General features: G+C 30.8%; 2 protein-coding genes across 3 annotated transcripts; one reads left to right on the forward strand and one right to left on the reverse strand.

The window, feature by feature from the left end:
* LOC109362047 (probable polygalacturonase At3g15720) lies at positions 651-7,983 on the reverse strand. The gene is made up of 8 exons (XM_019607620.1): positions 7,762-7,983; positions 7,545-7,679; positions 7,206-7,370; positions 6,851-7,058; positions 6,656-6,737; positions 6,249-6,357; positions 5,705-5,818; positions 651-1,050 (listed from the first exon to the last, which is right to left on the reverse strand). Exons 1-8 carry the CDS (start codon positions 7,915-7,917, stop codon positions 826-828), a joined length of 1,194 nt encoding a protein of 397 aa, XP_019463165.1. The 5' UTR covers positions 7,918-7,983; the 3' UTR covers positions 651-825.
* Positions 13,625-21,758, forward strand: LOC109362186 (protein SCAI). Of its 2 annotated transcripts, XR_002109375.1 has the most exons (11): positions 13,625-13,866; positions 14,453-14,840; positions 15,996-16,202; positions 16,360-16,581; positions 18,049-18,115; positions 18,240-18,302; positions 18,620-18,711; positions 19,111-19,290; positions 19,417-19,553; positions 21,077-21,378; positions 21,416-21,758. XR_002109375.1 is itself a non-coding variant. In XM_019607804.1 (10 exons), exons 1-10 carry the CDS (start codon positions 13,751-13,753, stop codon positions 21,309-21,311), a joined length of 1,707 nt encoding a protein of 568 aa, XP_019463349.1. In that variant the 5' UTR covers positions 13,625-13,750; the 3' UTR covers positions 21,312-21,758. The 2 variants fall into 2 exon arrangements, 1 of the variants encoding a protein (XP_019463349.1); XM_019607804.1 differs by having other exon boundaries at positions 21,077-21,758.

Consider the following 21,765-nt stretch of genomic DNA (forward strand, 5'->3'; position numbering starts at 1 on the left):
AGGGAGAAGGCAATATATAAAAATGTGTTGTATTTGTTCAAGTACATGATAGAAGGCAAACATTAAATATATCAAATAGATTGGACTTTTAGTTTATTGCAATAAAGTGGCATTGTTCATCAATGCATGTTGAGATATATGTGTCATGTATGTGTTTCCATATGGTGATTTCACCAAATTGTGATTAAATATGGATCAAATCTTCATCTAACCATTTATAGGAAAACAGAATCAAAACATAAACTAAAGTAAGGTGTCAAATCTTCATCTAATGAAGTGACCAAAATCACGAGTCCTTAATGTTAGTGTTTATAAGCAATAGACAAATTCTAAAATATTGCGTCTATTGTTTCTTGTTCTTTATTATGTGTGTGAACATTTACATTTACATTTTAATTGTAATTATATTGTGTAATTTTCAAGTATTTCAATTTTACCATCATTATTTCTTATGTTTTATTTCCTTAAATATATTTCTCCAAAACCATTTCGTAAAAGATTATCACTATAAAAATTTATACTTACATTTCATTGTATCTATAAATTTAAATTATCATTATTACTAATAATAAAACTTATATTTTTAAATTTTAGTATTACTATATCAATGAGAAACTAAGATAATATTGAGAAACTCTTGATATGGAACATTGTATTAATATATCAATGATTTTGGTTATTGAAAAGATTTGGGTAAACAACTTTGCCCATTATTTTTCCATAGCAAAATATCTCGATGAATAAAATACACTTAAAAGGCAAATATTCTAAAGAATAGATATACTAGCCTTAGAAAGAGGAAATACAAACATAATCAATATTAATCTATTCCAACATGCCATACACTTTAGGAATAACATTTTGAACTATGCCATGGACATTGGTGACAAAAGCTTGTGCCTTCTTTTTTGGGTTAGAAGCAACAATGTTAATTTGATCCAATATAATGTTGAAGCAACCGTTGGAGCTACAATTTAAGTTAATAGCTTTTTCTTTAGCACAAGTTCCTTCAAAGCCTCGAAATGTGACATCACTAATTGGCATTGATACCTAATTTGTTCAAATTCAAAGCATAAATGTAATTAGCAATAAGTAGAATAAGTTGATAGAAAATGATATTTTATAAGTAAAAGTAAAATAAATGCATACCGCATCTTTGTGTGTATGTTTAGTACCATAGTGTTGGTCTATAATTATTGGGTTCTCGGCATCTATAAGTAAGATATTCTCAAAACTGATTTTCCTTGCATAACCTGGTGCATACTTCAAAAAGATTGAAAAACCAAAAACTTCATTAAATAGGAGAATAAATGAAATTACTATTTTAATTATAATTTAGTAGCAATAATTGTAGTTTTTTCTATATTTATGTGTGTGATATTGAGTGCTAAATTTAAATAATTCCCCCTCATTTTATTCAATATCATCAAAACATGTCAACTTGATCAGCAACATCATAGTTCCAAAATTTAAATTAGAGAATGGTGAGCTATCCCTTAAAGAAGCCTACATACACTTTTTTTGAATTGCCACAATTTGCATAAGGACACCTTTTCTTTTAAGGTAATTTATGTAACTTACCTCAATTTCATATTGAGAAGAATGACTGAAATAGAAAATATTGTCTTAGTATTTGAATCAAAAAAATTCTAATGTGCCTATTTTGAACTTTTGACTTCAAATAGGAGTCTATAGCTTATATCCATCAAAAGTTTCATTAGTTTCACGAATTGTGGACGAGCAGTAGCTAGTCATCATCTTGAGAATGTTCGTTTAATTTTCCTAATTTTTGTCCATAATACCTTATGTAGGTATCTTTCCGGAATTATCTATTTTTATTATGATCATAAGTCGCCTTTATAGGTTTTCGATTTAACATTGCTCTTATTTTTCTTTGTTTCCGTATAGGTTTTAAACATATCACTCTTTTTGATTTTTGGTTATTTTAGGAGCCACATGCATTCGGTCACACCATTTTTTGCGAACACCCAAGTTCAATGCTTGGTTGAGGGATTATTTTAGTTTCTTGCGTTTGATGAGCATATAGAACTATGGTAAGCAACTTCAGCATTGTCCCACTTTATTATTTTGCGGGTTCAATGTAATTGTCTCTTAGATATCAATTTGGAAAAGAGGATGAACCCAATAATTTTCCTAGTACGATGTAATGAGATTCATCCTATGAATCAAATTGTCTTATCAGGCTTATCATGGAGGGCTTTACATTAGGAACCATCTCAAAAACTACATAGACTTATATTTTTCATTTGCTTCAGTGTTCCTTTTTTCAAGCGAACTCTTTAAAAAAAAATACTAAAATCATGATCATGCAAACTTGACATGAGTTTGGGTAAGAGGGGTGTTGTAGCAATGTTGAGAGGGTTCAAATGGTGTTCCAACTTTTAGTGTTGATATGATTATGTTTACGATGATAATGATGAGAGAAAGTAGATATTAATTCTATGAATTAAAGAATAGTTATTTTTAGTAAAATATTATAAGTTTAATTGAGTCAATGTTTCTTTGTTATGGCATCTTAGGCAAATCGGTCATCGACAAGGACTTTTAAGATTTTAATGTGGCATGCGCGCTCTAAATGGAGAGACTTTAGGATCAAATATGATTCTAGTGAGCAATGAAATGGTTTAGGTGAATAAAGGCAAGGTACCATGCACTAATTCAAGTCAAGAACATGATGATTCTCATGTAGAGAGTTCAGGTGCGCAGGAGTATCTACTTGCTAGAGACAGAGATAAACGTCCTATCAAACCTCTAGAGAGATATGACTTTCAGGATATGGCTTCAATTGCTCTCCATATCAGTTCAGGAGATCCATGCAACTTTCAAGCGGCTATAAAAAGCTAGGAGAAAGAACAATGGATGGATGTCATGATGGAGGAGATGGAGTCTTTACACAATAAGCAAACTTGAAAGTTTGTCCCATTGCCTCATAAAAAGAAGGAGAAAATTTCAAGGCTCGTCTTGTAGCAAAAGGGTATTCACAGTATAAGGAGATCGAATACAATGAGATTTTCTCCTCAGTGCTTGCCTTGGTAGCCAGCCGTGATATTCACTTAGAACAAATGGATGTGAAGACTCCCTTTCTCCATGATTAATTATATTTGAAAATTTACATGACACAACCAGATGGGTTCAGTGCAGCTGGACATAGTCATTTGGTTTGCAAGTTGAAGAAGTCTCTATATAGGATGAAACAGTCTCCCAGACATTGGTATAAGCGATTTGACACTTATATGTTGAAGCTTGGTTTCAAGCGCTATGATTATGATTGTTGTGTTTAAGTAAGAAGACGTGATGATGGTTCCTTTATTTTTATGCTACTTTATGTTGATGATATGTTGATTGATGTTAATAATTTGAGTGATTTCAATGAACTGAAAGTCATGTGAGGTAAGGAGTTTGACATGAAAGATTTAGGGGCTGCTAGGAAGATTCTTAGATAGAGATTCACAGGGATAGGGGAACTAGAAAACTATGGCTCTCCCAACAAAGTTATGTTGAAAAACCTTAGAGATATTTGATATGAGCAATGCTAAAGTATTGAGCACTCCATTGGCAAATCACTTCAAACTTTCCCTAGATCAATATCCAAAGACATATGAAGAGAAGAAGTACATGTCAAAAGTTTCATATGTCAGTGTAGTTGGTTGCTTGATTTGTGCTATGGTTTGCACTAGACCAGACTTGGCATAGGCAGTTAGCCAAAAGTATACAAGTACATGTCGAAACCAGGGAAGTAACATTTGGAAGTGGTAAAATGGATTTTCAGATATTTGAAGGGGACTACAAGGCCGATATTATGTTTGGCAGCCAACAAAGTAAGTCTTAAGTTGTTGGTTATGTTAATTCGAACTATACAAGAGACTTGGATGATAGAAGGTCCACAATAGGATTTGTCTTTACCCTTACAAGTGGACCAATTATGTGGAGATCATTAGTTCGGCATGTTGTTACTATGTCCATAACTGAAACATAGTACATGACAATTGGTGAAGCTTCTAAGAAAGCCTTATGGCTTATGGGGCTGGTAAATGAATTAGGCACTAAGCAAGATGGAGTTCTGTTGTATTGTGACAACTAGAGTGTTATCTTCTTGACAAAGAACCATGTGTATCATGTCAGGACAAAACATATTGATGTGAGATTTCACAAGATCAGAGAGTTGGTAGTTTGTGGGCATATACTATTGCATAAGGTTTAAACTTCAGAAAATGCAGTTGATATGTTAACCAAACTAGTTATTGTAGACAAGTTCAGGCATTCTCTGGGCTTGCTGACTATTGGCTAATGTTGGACTACAGAGCGCCCCCAACCCAATGGTGGAAGATGGAGATTGGTGATATTTGTCAATGTAGAGATTGTTGTACAATTGCTTATATTCTCCTAATAACATCAATACAAGTTATGAGCTTTGACGGACGTAAATGGGTTAGGGTATATAGCTATATATTTATGTTATGTAATCCTCATGTAGCAAGGAGAACAATAGCTAAAACAAATCCTAATTCTCTAATATATAGTGATAGCCTCTCATCGCTCCCAGAGACATGAGAACAATTGGCTGAACCTCATAGCCAATTTTTTGGTGTTATTCTCTTATATATTTTATTTTTTACTATTTGATTGTTCACTTGTTCCCAACGGACAAGATAAACTCAAGGGTACTAAAGCCAACCACAAAAGAACAATTAATTAAATTCCTCATCATGAGATCAACTCTAATTAATCCACAATTAATTAATCAAACAATAACATACATGACTTTCTTATGAAGTTGTTATGATAATCAAGGATTTGTTATAATGCCACAATATCTGATTGATTGTTAATATGAAAAACTTTATATATTAAAATCAAATTCTTTCTTTTTAATTTTTTTTATTAAGATACTAATTGCAACTAGATTATTTTTCATTAGCATACCTCTACTGAACATAAATCATCTATACTCACTAATATATATTGTCCCATTTGTCAACAATTAGAAATAATCATTTCGCTAAAAATTAATTAACTTTCATTAAATATAAATTATCACATTTATAATGAGATGTTTGTTTCTCATTAGTAGAAAGAATAATATAAATGAGTATCTATAAAATATTTTAGTTCACCCTATAACTTATTTTCTTACTTAACTTTACTAATATATATCTTTATTAGTAGTTAATTTCATAACATAGAAAACTAACACATTATTGTGATTTTGATTATTGAAAAGGTTTGGCTAAACAACTTTGTCTATTATTTTTCCATAGAAAAACATATAGATGAATGAAATACACTTTAAAGATATATATTCTAAAGAATATATATACTAGTCTTAGAAAAAGGAAATAAAGACATTACCAATATGAATTTATTCTAATATGCAAGATACAAGAGGAATAACTTGTTTAACTTTGCCATAGGCATTGTTGCAAAAAGCTTGTGCCTTCTTTTCTGGATTAGAAGAGATAATGTTTATTTGATCCAAAATAAGGTTGTGGCAACCATTGGAGCTGCAATTTAACCTAATAGCTCTTTCATCAGCACAAGTTCCTTCAATATTTTGGAATGTCACATCACTAATTTGTAGTGATTCCTAATTTGTTCAAATTCAAAGTATAAATTATAAATGTTTTTAGCAATAAGTAGAATAAGTTGATAGAAAATGATATTATATAGTAAAATAAATGTATACCACTTCAATATTTGCATTTTTAGATCCATAGTGTTGGTCTATAATTATTGGATTCTTAGCCTCTATAAGTATGATATCCTCAAAAATGATATTCCTTACATAACCTGATCCACCCTGCAAAAGATTGAAAATCTAAACAATTAATTAAATAAGAAAATAATACCTAATATATCTTGATAAGTTGTCTAACATATATTTTTAATATTGTTAGTACATTAATTAACTTTTCTATATTTTTAAAGTTGCCACTTTTACATAATTCTTTACAATTAAGAAAAATATCTAAATTAGTTAGTAGCAATAATTTGTAAAGTTTAGGGCCATATACTCATCTACTTTAATTAACTTCTCTATGTTTATCTTAAAATTCTCTCTTCATATTAATGTTTCACCATCTCTAAAATCTCTTGCTATGTAATTCTTGATTCATTCACCAATAGAAAATGAAAAGTTGGTGTGCTTTTTCACCCATGTCCATTAAATAATCTTATCTTATGTTTGTTATTTTGGCTTTATAAGAGAAAGGTTTGTGTCATATACTCACCTCCCATGTCTTGATTCTTGCTCCATTTGTTGTCCCTTTGAAGGTGCAATTCTTGACATGAACTTCTTCAACTGTTTCATAATCTTTATTTTTCCCAAGGCTTCCAATGCTGATTAATTCATACATGTTACAACTTCCAAAGATAACAATAACAATGTAATAAAAAAGAGTATAGCATCTATGTATTATTACTATAAAGATTTATGAGTTTAAAATCTATACATCATCAGAATAAAAAAAAACTTTACACTATCAACACATCATCTACTATTAATTTGTATTATTTTTGTTTGAGAATCAATATATGGTAGATAATTTGCTGATAGTATAAAAATACTTACACTATCAGTATATACGTATTAAATCGAAAATCGTAACAAAATGAATGAGGAGGTCATCATTTAAACCTTATCCCATGGCCTGGTCCACATGTAATCCCAGTAGCATTGATATAAGAGCAGCCCCCATTAATAGCAATGCAATCATCACCTATTAAGAAACATAAAATACAATTTTATATCATTAATTATCTTAAAATGGTATAATTGAGATTTAATAAGTTTAGAAGATAAGATATAAATTACTAAATTAGTTAAACTTACCAACTGCTATAGTAGAATCTTGAAACACTACATTTTTAGAATTAGAGATGTCATATGCATCAGTGTTGGGGCTATTACCAGGAGCATTAATATTCATATTGAAGAATCTTGCATTCTTACAATTATTTATGGCAATATGAAATCTTGGGCTATTAACCAGGTTTAGAGAACTAACACTTAGATCATTGCAAGAACTAAACCTCAAAACCTGCATTATCAAAGAATTTTTTTTAATAACATCTACAATCAATACATAAATAATCAAAATATATATATATATATAAATATATTTCAATTTAAAAGTATAAATAACTTAAGTATGGTAGAATATAATATTTATATATAATGATCGTACACCAGGTCGTGTACAATCTTTGCATCTCTCCCACCAAGTATTGCCATTGCCTTCAATATAACCTCCACCATCAATTGTGAGAGAATTTACATTTGAGATTATAATCAAATCTTTCTTATCATCAACCCATTCATCCTTTGTTGGTGCAACTATGTTGCCAAAAAGCTGAAACCAATGTTGAAATTTAAATATTACAAAGTGTCGAAATTCTGAACCATCACATTTTATCTAACAACTCTAATAAGAAATTCATATTTTGTATGAAATGATATCCATCTTATGCAAATATGAATGTACATAATATATTTAGTACATAATTTTTTCACATTTTCACTTTACCTGAATGTGAATGCTATTAGCTTTGCATGGACCCTTTAGCTCTAAGTTCTTCAACATGAATACTTTTCCTTTTGGTATAACAAGATTTGCTATCCCTTGAGATCTACATGTATCATTCCATGCACTTAAAAATGCCTAAAATCAAAGTAAGTTCACTTAGCTCATGAGACATAGACATGGTGAAACAAAACAAAGAGACAAATGAAGAAACACATACGTTTGAATCATCAGATTCTCCATTCCCATTAGTACCATAATCCAACACATTATAAGTTGATTCTTCAGTTTCAACTCCAAAATTCGACCATTTGAGACATAGACATGGTGAAACTAAACAAAGAATCAAAATGCAAGAGACTAGTCCCTCTTGCATGTTTGACAAGATAGAAAGCAATGAGGAATGTTTTAAACAAAGTTGGTGAATGCTCAAAATGATTAATAGTTAAGAGAACTAGTGACATGTGAATAGAGTAGAGAACAAGGAGTTTAAATACAGAAAATAATTTTATTAAGGAATGAAGGGAAAAAAATATAATAATTAAATTTATTGCGAGGGCGGAAGATATGGTTTGTATTTTTTGCAATAATCATATTGAAACTATTGACCACTTGTTTATATCTTGTGACTTTGTTCCAAGTGTTTGGAAAGGTTTTTTCACTTGGCTTCAAGTTCCTATCACAATACCTTCAACAATTCTGGATTTTTTCAAGCTTCATGATACTTTTAAAAGCGGTACTTGTGTAAAGATGTGGAGAATGCTTTGGTTCGCAGTGGTTTGGTCAGTGTGAATTATGAGAAATGAAGCTATCTTTCACGAGAAGACTCCGAGCTATGTGCATTTAATTGACTTGATTCAAACTAGATCGTGGATTTAGTTTATTTCTTTTGTTTCTCATAAATCTTTGTCGTTTGCTAATTGGTGTATGGATCCTAATCTTTGTATTACGCTAAGTGCGACTAAGTTGTGATTGTTTCCTTCTTGGATTGGGTGGGCACCCCTTGTGCTCCTTTAATACAATTTTTCTTTATAAAAAAAAGTTAAATTTATTAAGCCATGCCATCCTATATTAGCAAAGATTTAAGTTAAAAGTATATAAACATAGCCGTGAAAAGGAAAGAAAAATCCAAAAATTTGTGATTACTTAAATTAAAATTCCTAATGTTTTTTTTAATCTAATCATACAAAAAATAATCTAAAATATTAAAAATAAAATAAAATGAAATAAATGACATGGTAAGTATCTAAAATTCATTCTATAATATCTAAAAATATGATAACTGCTATATTTTGATATAAAAATTCCTCACATACTTCTATAACAGGAAATCATATCTTATAAAGACATATATGGAGGAAATAATATTACAAAAAGGGAGAATGAAATTTACTCTTCACCTTTATATTTATAATCTTGCCAGTTTTCTTCTTCTACATTTATAATCTCATGATTGTTTTGTCTAAGTGATAAAAACACACAATTGCAATGTTGAGATTTTCCAATAATAGATAAATAGACATAATTGAAATCACCCCAAATTCTTTCCATTTTGTGGCACATTAAAATTGACTATTATATTTACGGGTGTAAAAATTCAGTTCGGTTCAATTTTTGGTGCATTTTAGTGACTGAACCGATCAAAAAACATATGGTTCCGCTCAATTAACCCCAACTTTAACTATAAGAACTGAACCGAACCGCTCTTGAATGGTTCGGTTCCACGATTTTTACATTTACTTTTTATAAAAAAAAATATTTCATCAATTGAAAATTCAAAATGTATTACAAGAGATATTGTTTATCATAAAAGGATAAACATTACTACTATTATTATAAAAAATTATGAATCATATATAACAATACACTTCATGATTAGTAACATATATATCAATTAGTAAAATATATAATAGTTACATTTATAACCTTACATTTCATAATTAGTAACACATGTAACAATACATGTATAACAATATATGATATATGTTGGTTTCAAACTCTATCATAAAAGTTGGAAAATATGTTCCAAATCATAAGACATTAGGAAACAATTTAGTAACTAATAACATATATAATACTAACTTAATAACAATTTAGTAACATATGTAACACTACAATTCATACAAAAATTGAAAATTTAAGCAAGAAAATTGGTTGAAGAATTTAACAATAATAAAATATTATTTCTTAATCCCTAGTATATATTTCTTTAATATGCGGTTCGGTTCGGTTCTAACAGTTCCTAAATTTCTAAAACCATAAACCGAACCGAACATAAACGGTTTCTTAAAAAAATAACCGAACTGCAAAATCGAGCCGAACCACATTTTGCAGTTTGGTTTGGTTCGTTTCTATCGGTTTCGCGGTTTAAACCGGAACCGCTTACACCCCTAATTATATTATTAGAATACGGTTTAAAAATTCTATAAGTATTAGCTATTCATTAATATTTATTAGAGAATCTATTACTAGAATATTTAATAAACATTTTATAGAAATATTAATATATTAATAGTTAGTCAATATATAATATGATTTTTTTATATTTAAAATGAATTAAAAACATAACTTTAAAAGGAGAGAATAACCATAAGCTTATAACAATCTTTGATTGAATGTTTTAAACATTTGAAAGATAAGAAAATAAAATAAATAACATTAATCCATAACCTAAAATTAAAATTTTAAAAAGGAAAAAATTCACATTAATTACATTCCATTTTGTGAACACTCATTTTTGTCTAGCCCAAAAAAAACCCGAAACTAATGGTTTTCTAAAAATACTTTCTAAAATATAATAGAAATGGAGTCATATGGTGTGTCTCAAAGTTTATACAACTTTGCATACCTCTTGACCCTCATTAGTCAAAAAAGTGAAACATGAATTAAATATATATTGCCTTTATGTTTACCAATGAGAATAAAATGATATATAGAGCGGTACACATCTTAGGACAGAATATGTGATCTGAATATAAATAAGGTGATAATTTTAGGGGGAATATATGCATTAACAATGTAAAAGTTTTATATGTTGTCAGTCTATTATTCACCATTCATTTTTAATCTTTATTGACTCTTTCAAGAAAGTAAAAAAATTGAATGGTGGATGATGTACTGATTTTGTATAAATCATTATACTCACAATGCATATTTACACTCCAAATTTTAACAATTAATGACAAAAACAGTAATTGAAAACAAATAAAATAAAAAGAGAGAAAATTACAATCATGTCCATTGAATTTTAGTGAAATGACACAAATCACCCTTTATTTTTTTTTTGCACCTACACAAATCACCATTGATTTATATACACTCATTACATTGATTACTCATGTAGGGGTATGAGTATAATCTTTTACCCAAAAAAAGGTGATGAATGTCATTAGGTTAAACTCCAAGGTATGTTGGTATAATTTACTCTTAAATAATTATCTAGGATAAATTGTTCATTTGTAAATTTGAACATAAAATTTGATTATAAAGTCATTTTTTCTTTTGTTTTATACATTTAAGCAACCTTCTACTTAGAATTATTGATGATGCATTTTGTCACAAACCATAAAATAAAATAAAAACATTGAAATTGTGTACTTGGATTCGTAGTATATTATATTTTATGGAAATGTTGTGTGAGATTAAACAAAATTATATTATTTCATCTATATCACCATTGTCATTAGCATATATATTTGTTTGTACAATAAATGATGACTCATATGTACTTTTGAATCTCGAACTCATCAAATTTAAACTCAATATACTTTATTGAGTAAATTATACTTACATCCTTTGAGTTTTAGTGAAATTACACAAATCACCTGTCTATTTTTTGTACTTAATTTATGTACATATTTATACCGACTACCCTTAGAAGAAGAATAAGTGTGATATTTTAAGCAAAATATGGTAATGAGTGTAATTAAGTTAAACAAAATATAGTATATTATGAAGACAAATCCAAATAGTATAAGAATCAATGTCTCTTCATTATTTCTGGCTTTACAAATTGCATCAATAATTCTAAGAATATACTATTTACATCACTCCTATACTATATTTTAACGAACCAAAAACAGGGGCGGATCTTGATCCTAAGTTTAGAGGGGGCAAAAACATTTAATTACAATTTATAATTAAAATTAATTTTTAAAAATAATATAAAAATAAAAAAATATTTGTTTTAAAGTTTGAAAATAACAAATTAATATTAAATAACGTTAATTAACAACTAAATATGTTAAAGAAAAATGTATATTTAAAATGTTATTTTCGTTCTTTTAAAGACTACTTATATTCATCATCATTGAATTAGAGGTAAAAGATCATGTTATTTTCTCTTCAATATAAATCATTATGTTGTCGGCAAAAAATCATCTTCCATCTGACTACGTAATATTGTTTTGATTATCTTCATTGCTAAAAATGATATTTTAATTGTAGTTGTAGAAATTAGAATAGTTAAAATAAGATAAATAATTCAATCAAACAAGTATTATGATTCTATCTTCCCCGTTTTTATAAAAGCTACACTTAAGTCAGAGATGATTGGGATGTTCTTCAAATCGAATGACCGACATCATGAAATCCATAATATATAATTTATACATAAAAATATTTAAGTTATTAACATTAAATATTTTATAGACATTGTTAGGATTCAAACTAGTGTTGAGAGAGTAAAGTAAATAATTTAATGAAGAGAAAAAATGAATAACTAGTAATATATAAATTTTATATATTATTAGTTCATCATCCACCATTAATTTTTAATTATTATTGACTCTTTAAAAAAGTAATACAAATCAATGGAGAATACATTACATAAATATTATACACTTTAATAAATTTGCTAATATTTAAAAAACAAATTAAAAATTCAGGGGGGGCAGTTGCCCCCACCTGCGCTTTCAATAATCCGCCACTGACAAAAAATTATGAGAAATGCTAATTCTTATACTATTTGGACTTGTCTATATAAAATATTATATTTTGTTTAACTTAATTACACTTATTACTATTTTTGCTTAATAGATTACACTTATTTCTCCTGCAATGGTATTCACTATAATCTATGTATATAATTAGGGATGATTTATGTTGATATAAAAATAGGAAAACTGATTTTTGTAATTTCACTAAAACTTATAGGATGTATTGTAATTTACTGTACTTTATTTTATTTTCAACCCTTAAATTGGTTGTTGCTAACGATAAAAGTATAAAACCAAGAAATGATTTAAATGGAAAAATAGTGCATAAATCATTATTTTGTTATCATTATTTTTAGACTTGTTGTAAATGACTATAGATAGGGTAAACAACTCATAATCAAATAAAAAAAATTTCTTATGTTATATAAATAAAGATAATATTGTAAATATATCTGAATTGCGTATTTTTATACTTAGTATCACTACTAATAAAACAATAAAACATTTGAATTTATTTTATTATTCAAATATTTGTTTTTTTTGGTGGGATTAGTTAGTTTTGGAAATAGTTAAGAGAGTAATAAAGGGAATTTGATTGGTGCTATGAAAATTGAATATCAGTTTCTACATTAAATTAATAAAAATAATAATTGTCATTCTAGTATTTGTCAAAACTAATATCATCTTAATTCCCTAGATGATCACTAACATACTATAAAGGAAAGTAAAACATAATAAATTGTAAAAATTCATTTTGGTTCGTTACGACATACATAAATAATGATAAGGACATGTTAGTTAAATACATAAAAGAGAATATAAATTTACTATCTCTAGTTAGTATATAATTAATTAAGAGTAAATTATACTTACTTTCACTAAAATATATCATCACCTCCTCTACAAAAATAATAATATAATATTCGAGTGTATATAAGTTATGAGGTTTGTGTATTTGCAAAAAAAAAATGTCATTTAAGTAAAAAAAATTTGGTTTCCCACATGTATTCTCGCACTAGAGATAATTCTGTCTAATCCGGAAATCAAACATGTACCACTTGAACCAACTCTGGTTGCAATTTATTTAAGTAAAATTGATTGGTATAATTTAATTTATAAGAAATATAAAAAGTGTACCAAAAAAAAATATATGATGAAGAAAATGTACCTAGCCTTAGCATTGAAGATGGTCCTTTTCTAACTTCTCTTTCTCTCTATTGTGGCCAAAACGGCGTCGTAATTGAGTGATCTGTGTGGAAATTGAAGGAGAAAATGTCACAACAGCAAAACAGTAACATCCCAGTGAGCGAGGTTTTCTGGACTCTCGCTGATAAAGCTGACAAGAAATTCTCTAACATCAGGGATTTGCCTTATTACCAACGCACTAGGTTCAATTTCTTTTTTTATTTATTTTATTTTTCGATAATTGTCGCCGCAATGATAAGATTGTTTGTCCTGTAACCTCGGTTGGTCCGAATCCTGGAAACAATTTCTTTGTGTAAGACTGCTTACATCTGTCCTTCCCAGACCTCAGTTGGTTAAAACCTCATTAAATGGTCCGCCCTTATTCTATTAGCAAATTTGAAGTTGGTCGCGATGTAAAAGGACGGCCCATTGCACGAGACTTCTATTTAGCGGGGTCTGGGTGTTAGATGCATATCTCGGCATGTAAAGAAGTTGTTTACAAGATTTGAACCTGTGACCTCACGGTCGGTAGACAACAACCCTTAGTTCACGCTCTAAATATGACTTGGCGTATTAATTTTTTTATAAGTTTTGTAGCATAGAAAGCAATCTTGATTTTTGTGACTTTGAGGATGAAAACTCGGAATTGGGTAATTTTATGTTCTGGGTACTCATGATTTCATTAATTTGATGGATCCATTGGTAGTTTACAATGCGCGATTTATTAGTTTTAGTTGGTATTTTTTGGTCTCTGCAAGTAAAATTAATATGAATGTGGGTTTGTTGTAGGCATGATACATACTTTTATAAGGTGTTCAAGGTGTACACACAATTGTGGAAGTTTCAACAGGAGAATCGGCAGAAATTGGTCGAGGCTGGGCTTAAGAGATGGGAGATTGGTGAGATTGCATCTCGCATTGGGCAACTGTATTTCGGGCAGTACATGCGCACCAGTGAGGCGAATTACCTATCTGAATCATATATTTTTTATGAAGCGATATTGACACGGGAGTATTTTAAGGAGGGGTTGTTTCAGGATGTCAATATTGCAAACAAACAATTGAGGTTTCTTGCTCGGTTCCTAATGGTGTGTTTGGTTTTGAACCGGAGAGAAATGGTGCAGCAATTGGTTAATCAGCTTCAAGTATTAGTCAGTGAATGCAAAAGGACATTCCAGGTTTGTATATGCTAATTTTCTCTTGAATTGGATAATTCCCCTGGAGTTAGACTTAGACCCAATTATTTTAGTACCATGCTTGATTATAAATTGTAACTGCAATCGTAAATCTCGACATTTTGACAATTGATAATTCATAAAAAATTAATGTAAGTACCATAATTGATTATGGGATAAGGCTCCTCTACCGTGAGTTTGAGTCTAAAATGAACAAGTAACGGTGTATCCATCATTGATTTACTAAAGCGAGTTGAGATCTCGATACACTTTATCTCAATATTCTCTTGATTAATTTACATTCAAACTCACTTTAGAAGCGCTTTTCCTTTATTGTGATATGTACGTTCTGTATTCAAAAATTGTGTTTATCCATTCTGTTTTATTGCATCTGTTTTATGGAAACCTCTACGTAAAGATGTTGGTTTTTCGTGAATTGTTGGCTTGCTGTTTTACTAATGGATGTGTGGTGTCTCTACCATGCAGCCAATGTTCTTCGAAATATATGTCTTGCTATCTATCTGCGTGTATATTAAGGAGGTAGATTGTTTAGGTAGGTGAAGTTAATTCTCAATCGTGGTAAAAAGAGGAAACGGATTTTGTTACATAAGCCAACTAACAGGGTTTCTCCAACTTATGACTGAATAGTCATGATAATATGATGGTCAGAGTAGGATTAATTATGGTGTAGTTACTAATTCTGCAATAGATTTTGATAATTTGATTGTTAAGTATTGAATATCCTAAAAGCTTAAGCTATTGTGCCAATGCTTATATGCATGGTTAATATTGAACATGCCCCTAACACAAGAGGCTTTTTGGCTTGAAGTGTGATAAAGCATAGTTCCGTTTTATACGATGAAATGTCCTTTAAGCTTGAGGTATTAGTTGATAGTTTTATATATTATGCCGATGATTTTCTTTTGTTCTGCTGTCTATGCTAATGAACGGGCAAGTTTGTTGGTGACTGAACATCTAAACTAACTGCTGAGCTGCATAAACATGACATGGCACTGTATCTTTAGAACAACGTAGTAAGCAACCTACATAGACAATTAAACAGAGGGTTCCAAGAAAAACTTAATGTTGCTCAGAGTATTTTTCATAGATTACATGTGCAGGTGTATTGAAATTGACTTTCAAACCATATGGTTACAGGAAAGTGACTTTAAAGAGTGGAAGGTGGTGGTTCAGGAAATAGTCAGGTTTTTAAAAGCAGACACAGCTTTTATGAATATCAGGCCCTTGAGATACAGTCTAGTATTGGACCCTCATCCGGATACTTTACCAAATGTTTCTGCAGCTATTACAAAGCGAAATTTGAAATTACGAGATGCTGTACTAAGTAGCTTCCATCACAACGAGGTAAGTATCCGGGACTTTTTATTTTCGCTTCTTCCCTTATGTCGTAGAACATTTGTTGATAATGATAAAATTAACATGATAGGTTTTTTTGCAGCTAGTAAGTTCTGTAAAATGTTATGATCTTCCGTTGTTGATTTCAAATGTCATCCCTGTACAGGTTAAGTTTTCAGAGCTCACAATTGACACTTTTAGGATGCTTCAATGTCTGGAGTGGGAACCTAGTGGCTTATTTTACCAATCAACTGGCTCAAAACTTAGTCATAATGGGGCAACCGGGGCTACTCGTATCAATTACTCTCAAGATATTGCTGATCCCACCCTACCGACAAACCCAAGGAAAGCTGTGTTATACCGTCCTTCATTGACACATTTTATAGCTGTAAGTATGAGAAGATATATGTTTCATTTCTGTTGACTTGGTAGGTTTTAGGTAAGGGAGGAGAAAATAGAATGATGTTGATACTTGATAGTAATATGATGATAATGTGATGAGATAATAGTATGATACAAAAGACATAAGAGAATTTAAGATATTCTGATATACTTTCATATATTCTAACTAGTCTTATTTACACTAGTAGTAGACTCCTAGTCTTAATTAAATAGGAAATAAATAAGAAATGAGTCTTAACAAATCTATAATCCTCTAAAAAATTCTGAGGTACAATAACGATATTATGATAAGTTTTTCCATATGTTCTAACAATCTCCCTCAAACTAAACCTTACTAAGCTTTAAGCTTGTTGCAAACTAGAACTTTCAAAAAGAAAATAAAAAGTAAAAGCAGAGCTCCATAAGAACAATGGTCGAGAACGTAACTCCGAGATGCTGGAAACACCAAGGAGACAAGAATTTGTTGAAAGATAACTCATCAAGAGGCTGGAATGTCTATCAGCCTGAAGAGCTGGTTGGTATGCTGCTTGGCCAAGCAAGGAAGTAGAGACTTTGCTGGAAAGATGCTCAACAGTAATATCCTGGCCAGCTATGAAGCACCGACACTTCAATAACCTTCATATATCTGTGTCCGACACTGATACTCTCCAATACTTCATCGATACGTATCCATAGCATATCGAAATTATATTTTTGAAAAATAAATAATTTATAAATCTGATACTTTCCGGATACTCTATGATACTCTTAAAATGTTTTCCCGATACTTCATAGACACCCAAAATACCACACAATATTATTTTAAAAGAGAGAAAGACATAGCACAATCAATTAAGTATAAGAGAGAAACATAATATGCAATCTACAAAGTGGATTTGTAGGAGGAGAAACAAAACAAAACACATATTGCATAGAGAAATGAATAGGAAATGCATATGCATAATGTTAATCGTCAATTAAACAAGATTGATCATCTTATGACAATATGAATTTCATTTTATATTTGGTGATGTCTACAAAATATGTTCCTTATTTGGAAATTCATGACAATAATTATATGTTTATTATGTTTTATGGATTTTTTGTACATATTTTTATAACCGTACCCCAAATGTATCATATCTTGCATTTTCAAGAAAATGCATATTGATGTATCATATTCATATCGTATCCAATACTCGTATCGGTATCGGTGCTTCATAGCGAGCAAGCAATTACACACAGCAAGAACTAAAACTTCTTCAAATTCATCAATGTGTGGGATGGATAAGTTTAAAAGATTTGGATCATACCATCTATTCTGTGTAAAACACATTCTGGATTTTCCCATTTCTTTGGAATTCAAAAAATGGTTCTTGATTTGAATCAGAGTGCCTAGTTATTTCATTACTGTATGTTGGGTTCCCTGGTAATAATTCAAGTATAATTTGGTTTTCGCTTTCATAATGGTTAGGTTCTTGCCACAATTTGTGAGGAGCTTCCTTCTGATGGTATTCTCCTTGTATATTTGTCAGCTTCAGGTTAGATATCCCCAGTTAATTTGGAATGCTAGCATGTAAGCCTGTAGGGTTATTATACCTCTGATTTTATTCAAATTTCTTTAGGGAGAGGTGAACCCTCTATTTTCTTCTACATCTCATGCAGGATCTTGTGGTGCTGCACAAAATGAACCTGGTTGTATACTCTTCGGTCCCCGTGGAGATGGAGGTACTCTTCCTTGATCTTTTTTCGTGTAGTTCCATTCTTAAGTTATTATCGATGTTAATCTTTTTTCATGTAGTTCCATTCTTAAGTTATTATCGATGTTAATCTGCTAAAGTATGTTTGAGTAGGTTGAAGAGATGACATATAACCCAAGGGTTTAACACTAATTATGGTCCACTTGGTTAAGTTTGAGAAAATATTGTAATATCTTAATAGTTCTCAAGTTCATAAACTTGCATAATGATGATGATATAGTGAATGCTCATATTAGACATGGTTCTATTGTTATTGCAGAATACTTTAACTTGATACATTTTCAGGATCGAACTGCATATATCCATCCGACTTTCTACCGTTTACAAGAAGGCCACTTCTTTTAGTTATCGATAATGACAACAGCAAAGCATTTAAGGCAAGCCTTACGACAAGTTCATTTATCTCTCTAGTTTTTGTTTGATAAAGTTATTTCTTGAATTTATCGTATGTTAGATAGTAGTTACCGTGTTAGGTTCCATGCGCTATACATGGGCTCTGATACATGTTAGATTTCATCTTAAAACCAATTGCCATTAAGTGAAGTAGACAACGGGTATATAAATCACACCCCAAGAATTGAGGCAGGCGACATGGGACTTTGAACAATTCCAAATATCGATCTTCTACCAAAGATAAGAGAAGTCCATATTTGGAAATAATTACTTTCCTAATTACTGCTTTAATTAATATCTAGCTAGTATTGACTTATATTTTCCTTCTTCCCATGACAATTTCAACTTTACAACATTCAAAACGCGTTTGATTAAATATGCAGATCATCGAAGAATCACAAAAAGGAGAGTCGGTTGCTATGCTCCTTTCTCCAAGCTGTTCACCTCCTATTGCATCAAATTACTCACATCATTCAAATGGAAGCCTATTTACCATGTTTCTCACATCTCCTCTGCAAGCTTTCTGTCTGCTCATAGGACTTTCGGGCACTGATATTGATTTGGTCTGTTATAAATATCCATTTTTTCCTTCATGTTACAAAGTTCCTATTTTTTCTTAAAAATATCGTTTTCTGGGATCTCGGAAGCATCTATACTTGGTTCCTCAGCAAACTTACATTTTATTTCAGGATACATACAACAAAGCTGAATTACTGCTCTCACAATCATTGAACAAGTGGGGAATGGCTTTAGCAACATCGGACACGCTTAATCCTGTTTGGGGACAGGTTTTAGGTGATCCTTTCATTAGGAGGCTTCTTTTAAGGTAAAAGTTGTCTTCATTTCTGATATGTTTAACTTGAAAAAGGTTTTCAGGATTGCTTGAAGAATGAAAAATCATCAGTAGCTGAATTTATACACATGACACAATGCATTATCTACTTACAACAAACCATAAAAAGAAAGAAATCTTAATAAAATCACTATTAAAACAAATCGAATCCGAAATATCTTGAGAATAAAGAATACATAGTCCCTATAAAGGAGATAGTTTGAACATTCTCTCTCTCGAGTAGGAGCATATAAATATGCACTAAGCTTGAATATAAGTGTCTTTGAGGACCCAAAAGGGACTTTTTAAGAACTTCCGTAGATATTTCGCACAAGAGGACAGTGGGTCCATTATGTATGCCTTCTTTTTTGGATTGCCTCTGTAGGCTCTGGATACCATGTATGGAGATCATGTATTGAGATAGAAAAGAGAGAAGAGAGTTTATGTAAACAGTGTCTGAACTATAATACATCAGAGCCAGAGGCTATATATATAATATTAATGTCATAAAATACAGTGATAAGTTTCCTAATTACTGTAATGACATGATTTGTTTGAGTCTAGCCTATACAATGAATCTAATGTAGGCAGCTATTTACATGATATGTGCTCTCAACGACAATGAAGGCATTTGTTAATGTATAGCGACTTGTGGAGATAATGCCCGATGGCCTAAGCACCCATGGCCGGAAATAGACGAGTAGATAGAGTCTTAGCTGATAAAGTATCATTGTAATCAAGCTATAAGTCAGAGAATATTGCAACAGAGTGAGCTTTATGATGGTTAGTTTGATCATCTAGGTCAACTTCTATAGCATAAACCTATGAACATGCCTACAAGCTAGAACAGTTTACCCTAGGGGAAGAGGAACTACGTCCCACATGCAGTTGTGCTCAAGAGAAACTATATCATCAATCATGGCTAGCTTCCATCTTGAATGATAAGGTGCCTAAGATATCTAGGAATCGGAATGTAAGAATAGGAAGAAACAGAAGCACAATACTCTGTTGTTATATTTTATTAGATCAATTTCTTTTCGGGGAAAGTTTCCGAGATTTTTTTAAAATCTCATCCAGAGTGGTATAATTTGAATATCCTCTTCTTATAAGAATAAAAGTACATTCTTACATTTCTCTGCAAATTTATTTCCAAATGAATCAATCTCTACAACGGAATTCTAAACACTCATTTGAATTAAGTTGACCACTCAGATTATCTTATCAAACTCAACCTTCAATAGTTTGTTTTTTGTTACTGTTTTAATGAAAAACTGGGAGTTAGTATAACCATACTGCTGTACACAAATTCTGTTCTTCTTGGAAATGAGACATACAAATAGTCTCAGCCAACCCAAAACCTTTCAAGCATACCTAAAATCTCAGTTGAAAAACCTTTCAGCATTGAGTTACTTTTACCTGATGTTACCAAATGATAGGGTAAAGAATAATCTTCTTATGTTCTTGAATTACTTGTGTTTATGACTTTGTGACTTTGTTCTCTCATATGCTTCCTGCAGATTCATCTTTTGCAAGGAAGTGTTGGCCCTGTATGCACCAGTTTACAATAAAACAGAATTCCTTCCAACATGTGTCCCTTCTCTTTCAATCCCTGTCCTGTCCTCAAGTGATTCATTTCAGAGTGTAATTCTGCAACTTTGCAGCATTTTTGGTGCAACTAAGTGTTTCATCTTCTCAGAGGATGTTCTTCCTGAAAATCTACTTACAGATGTGGATAAGTTGTGCACTCTATGAAGATAAGCAAAAGCTTCATTTCAGAAACATGATTTATACAGCTTTTTTGTATAGCAATCAAAATATGAAGTCTATCAACATTACCATTTGGTCTTGGCCTTGACATTTCCTAGAATATATGCTTTGGTATGGATTAGAGGGTGAGTTTAGCGCAACGGTACAGTTGTTCCTTACTGGCCATGAGGTTATGAGTTTAAATCTTAAAAACAGCCTATCCACTTACGAGGGAAAGGCTGCGACATCTACCCTCCCTAGATCTCACTAAGTGAGAGTTTCGTGCACTAGGCTGCCCTTTTTTATATGCATTGGTATGGAACTGTTCTGAGTATTAAACTTCTCTACCAAAAACAAAAAGTATGTGGATTTGGAGTTGGTGACTTTGACAAGAGAACCAGTTTTTTTTTCTTTCAATAGAATCAGTGTCATGATGCTTTAATGTTTCTGGAATTATTCT

Source organism: Lupinus angustifolius, chromosome LG12, assembly GCF_001865875.1.
Source record: "Lupinus angustifolius cultivar Tanjil chromosome LG12, LupAngTanjil_v1.0, whole genome shotgun sequence".
NCBI classification, from domain to species: Eukaryota; Viridiplantae; Streptophyta; class Magnoliopsida; order Fabales; family Fabaceae; genus Lupinus; species Lupinus angustifolius.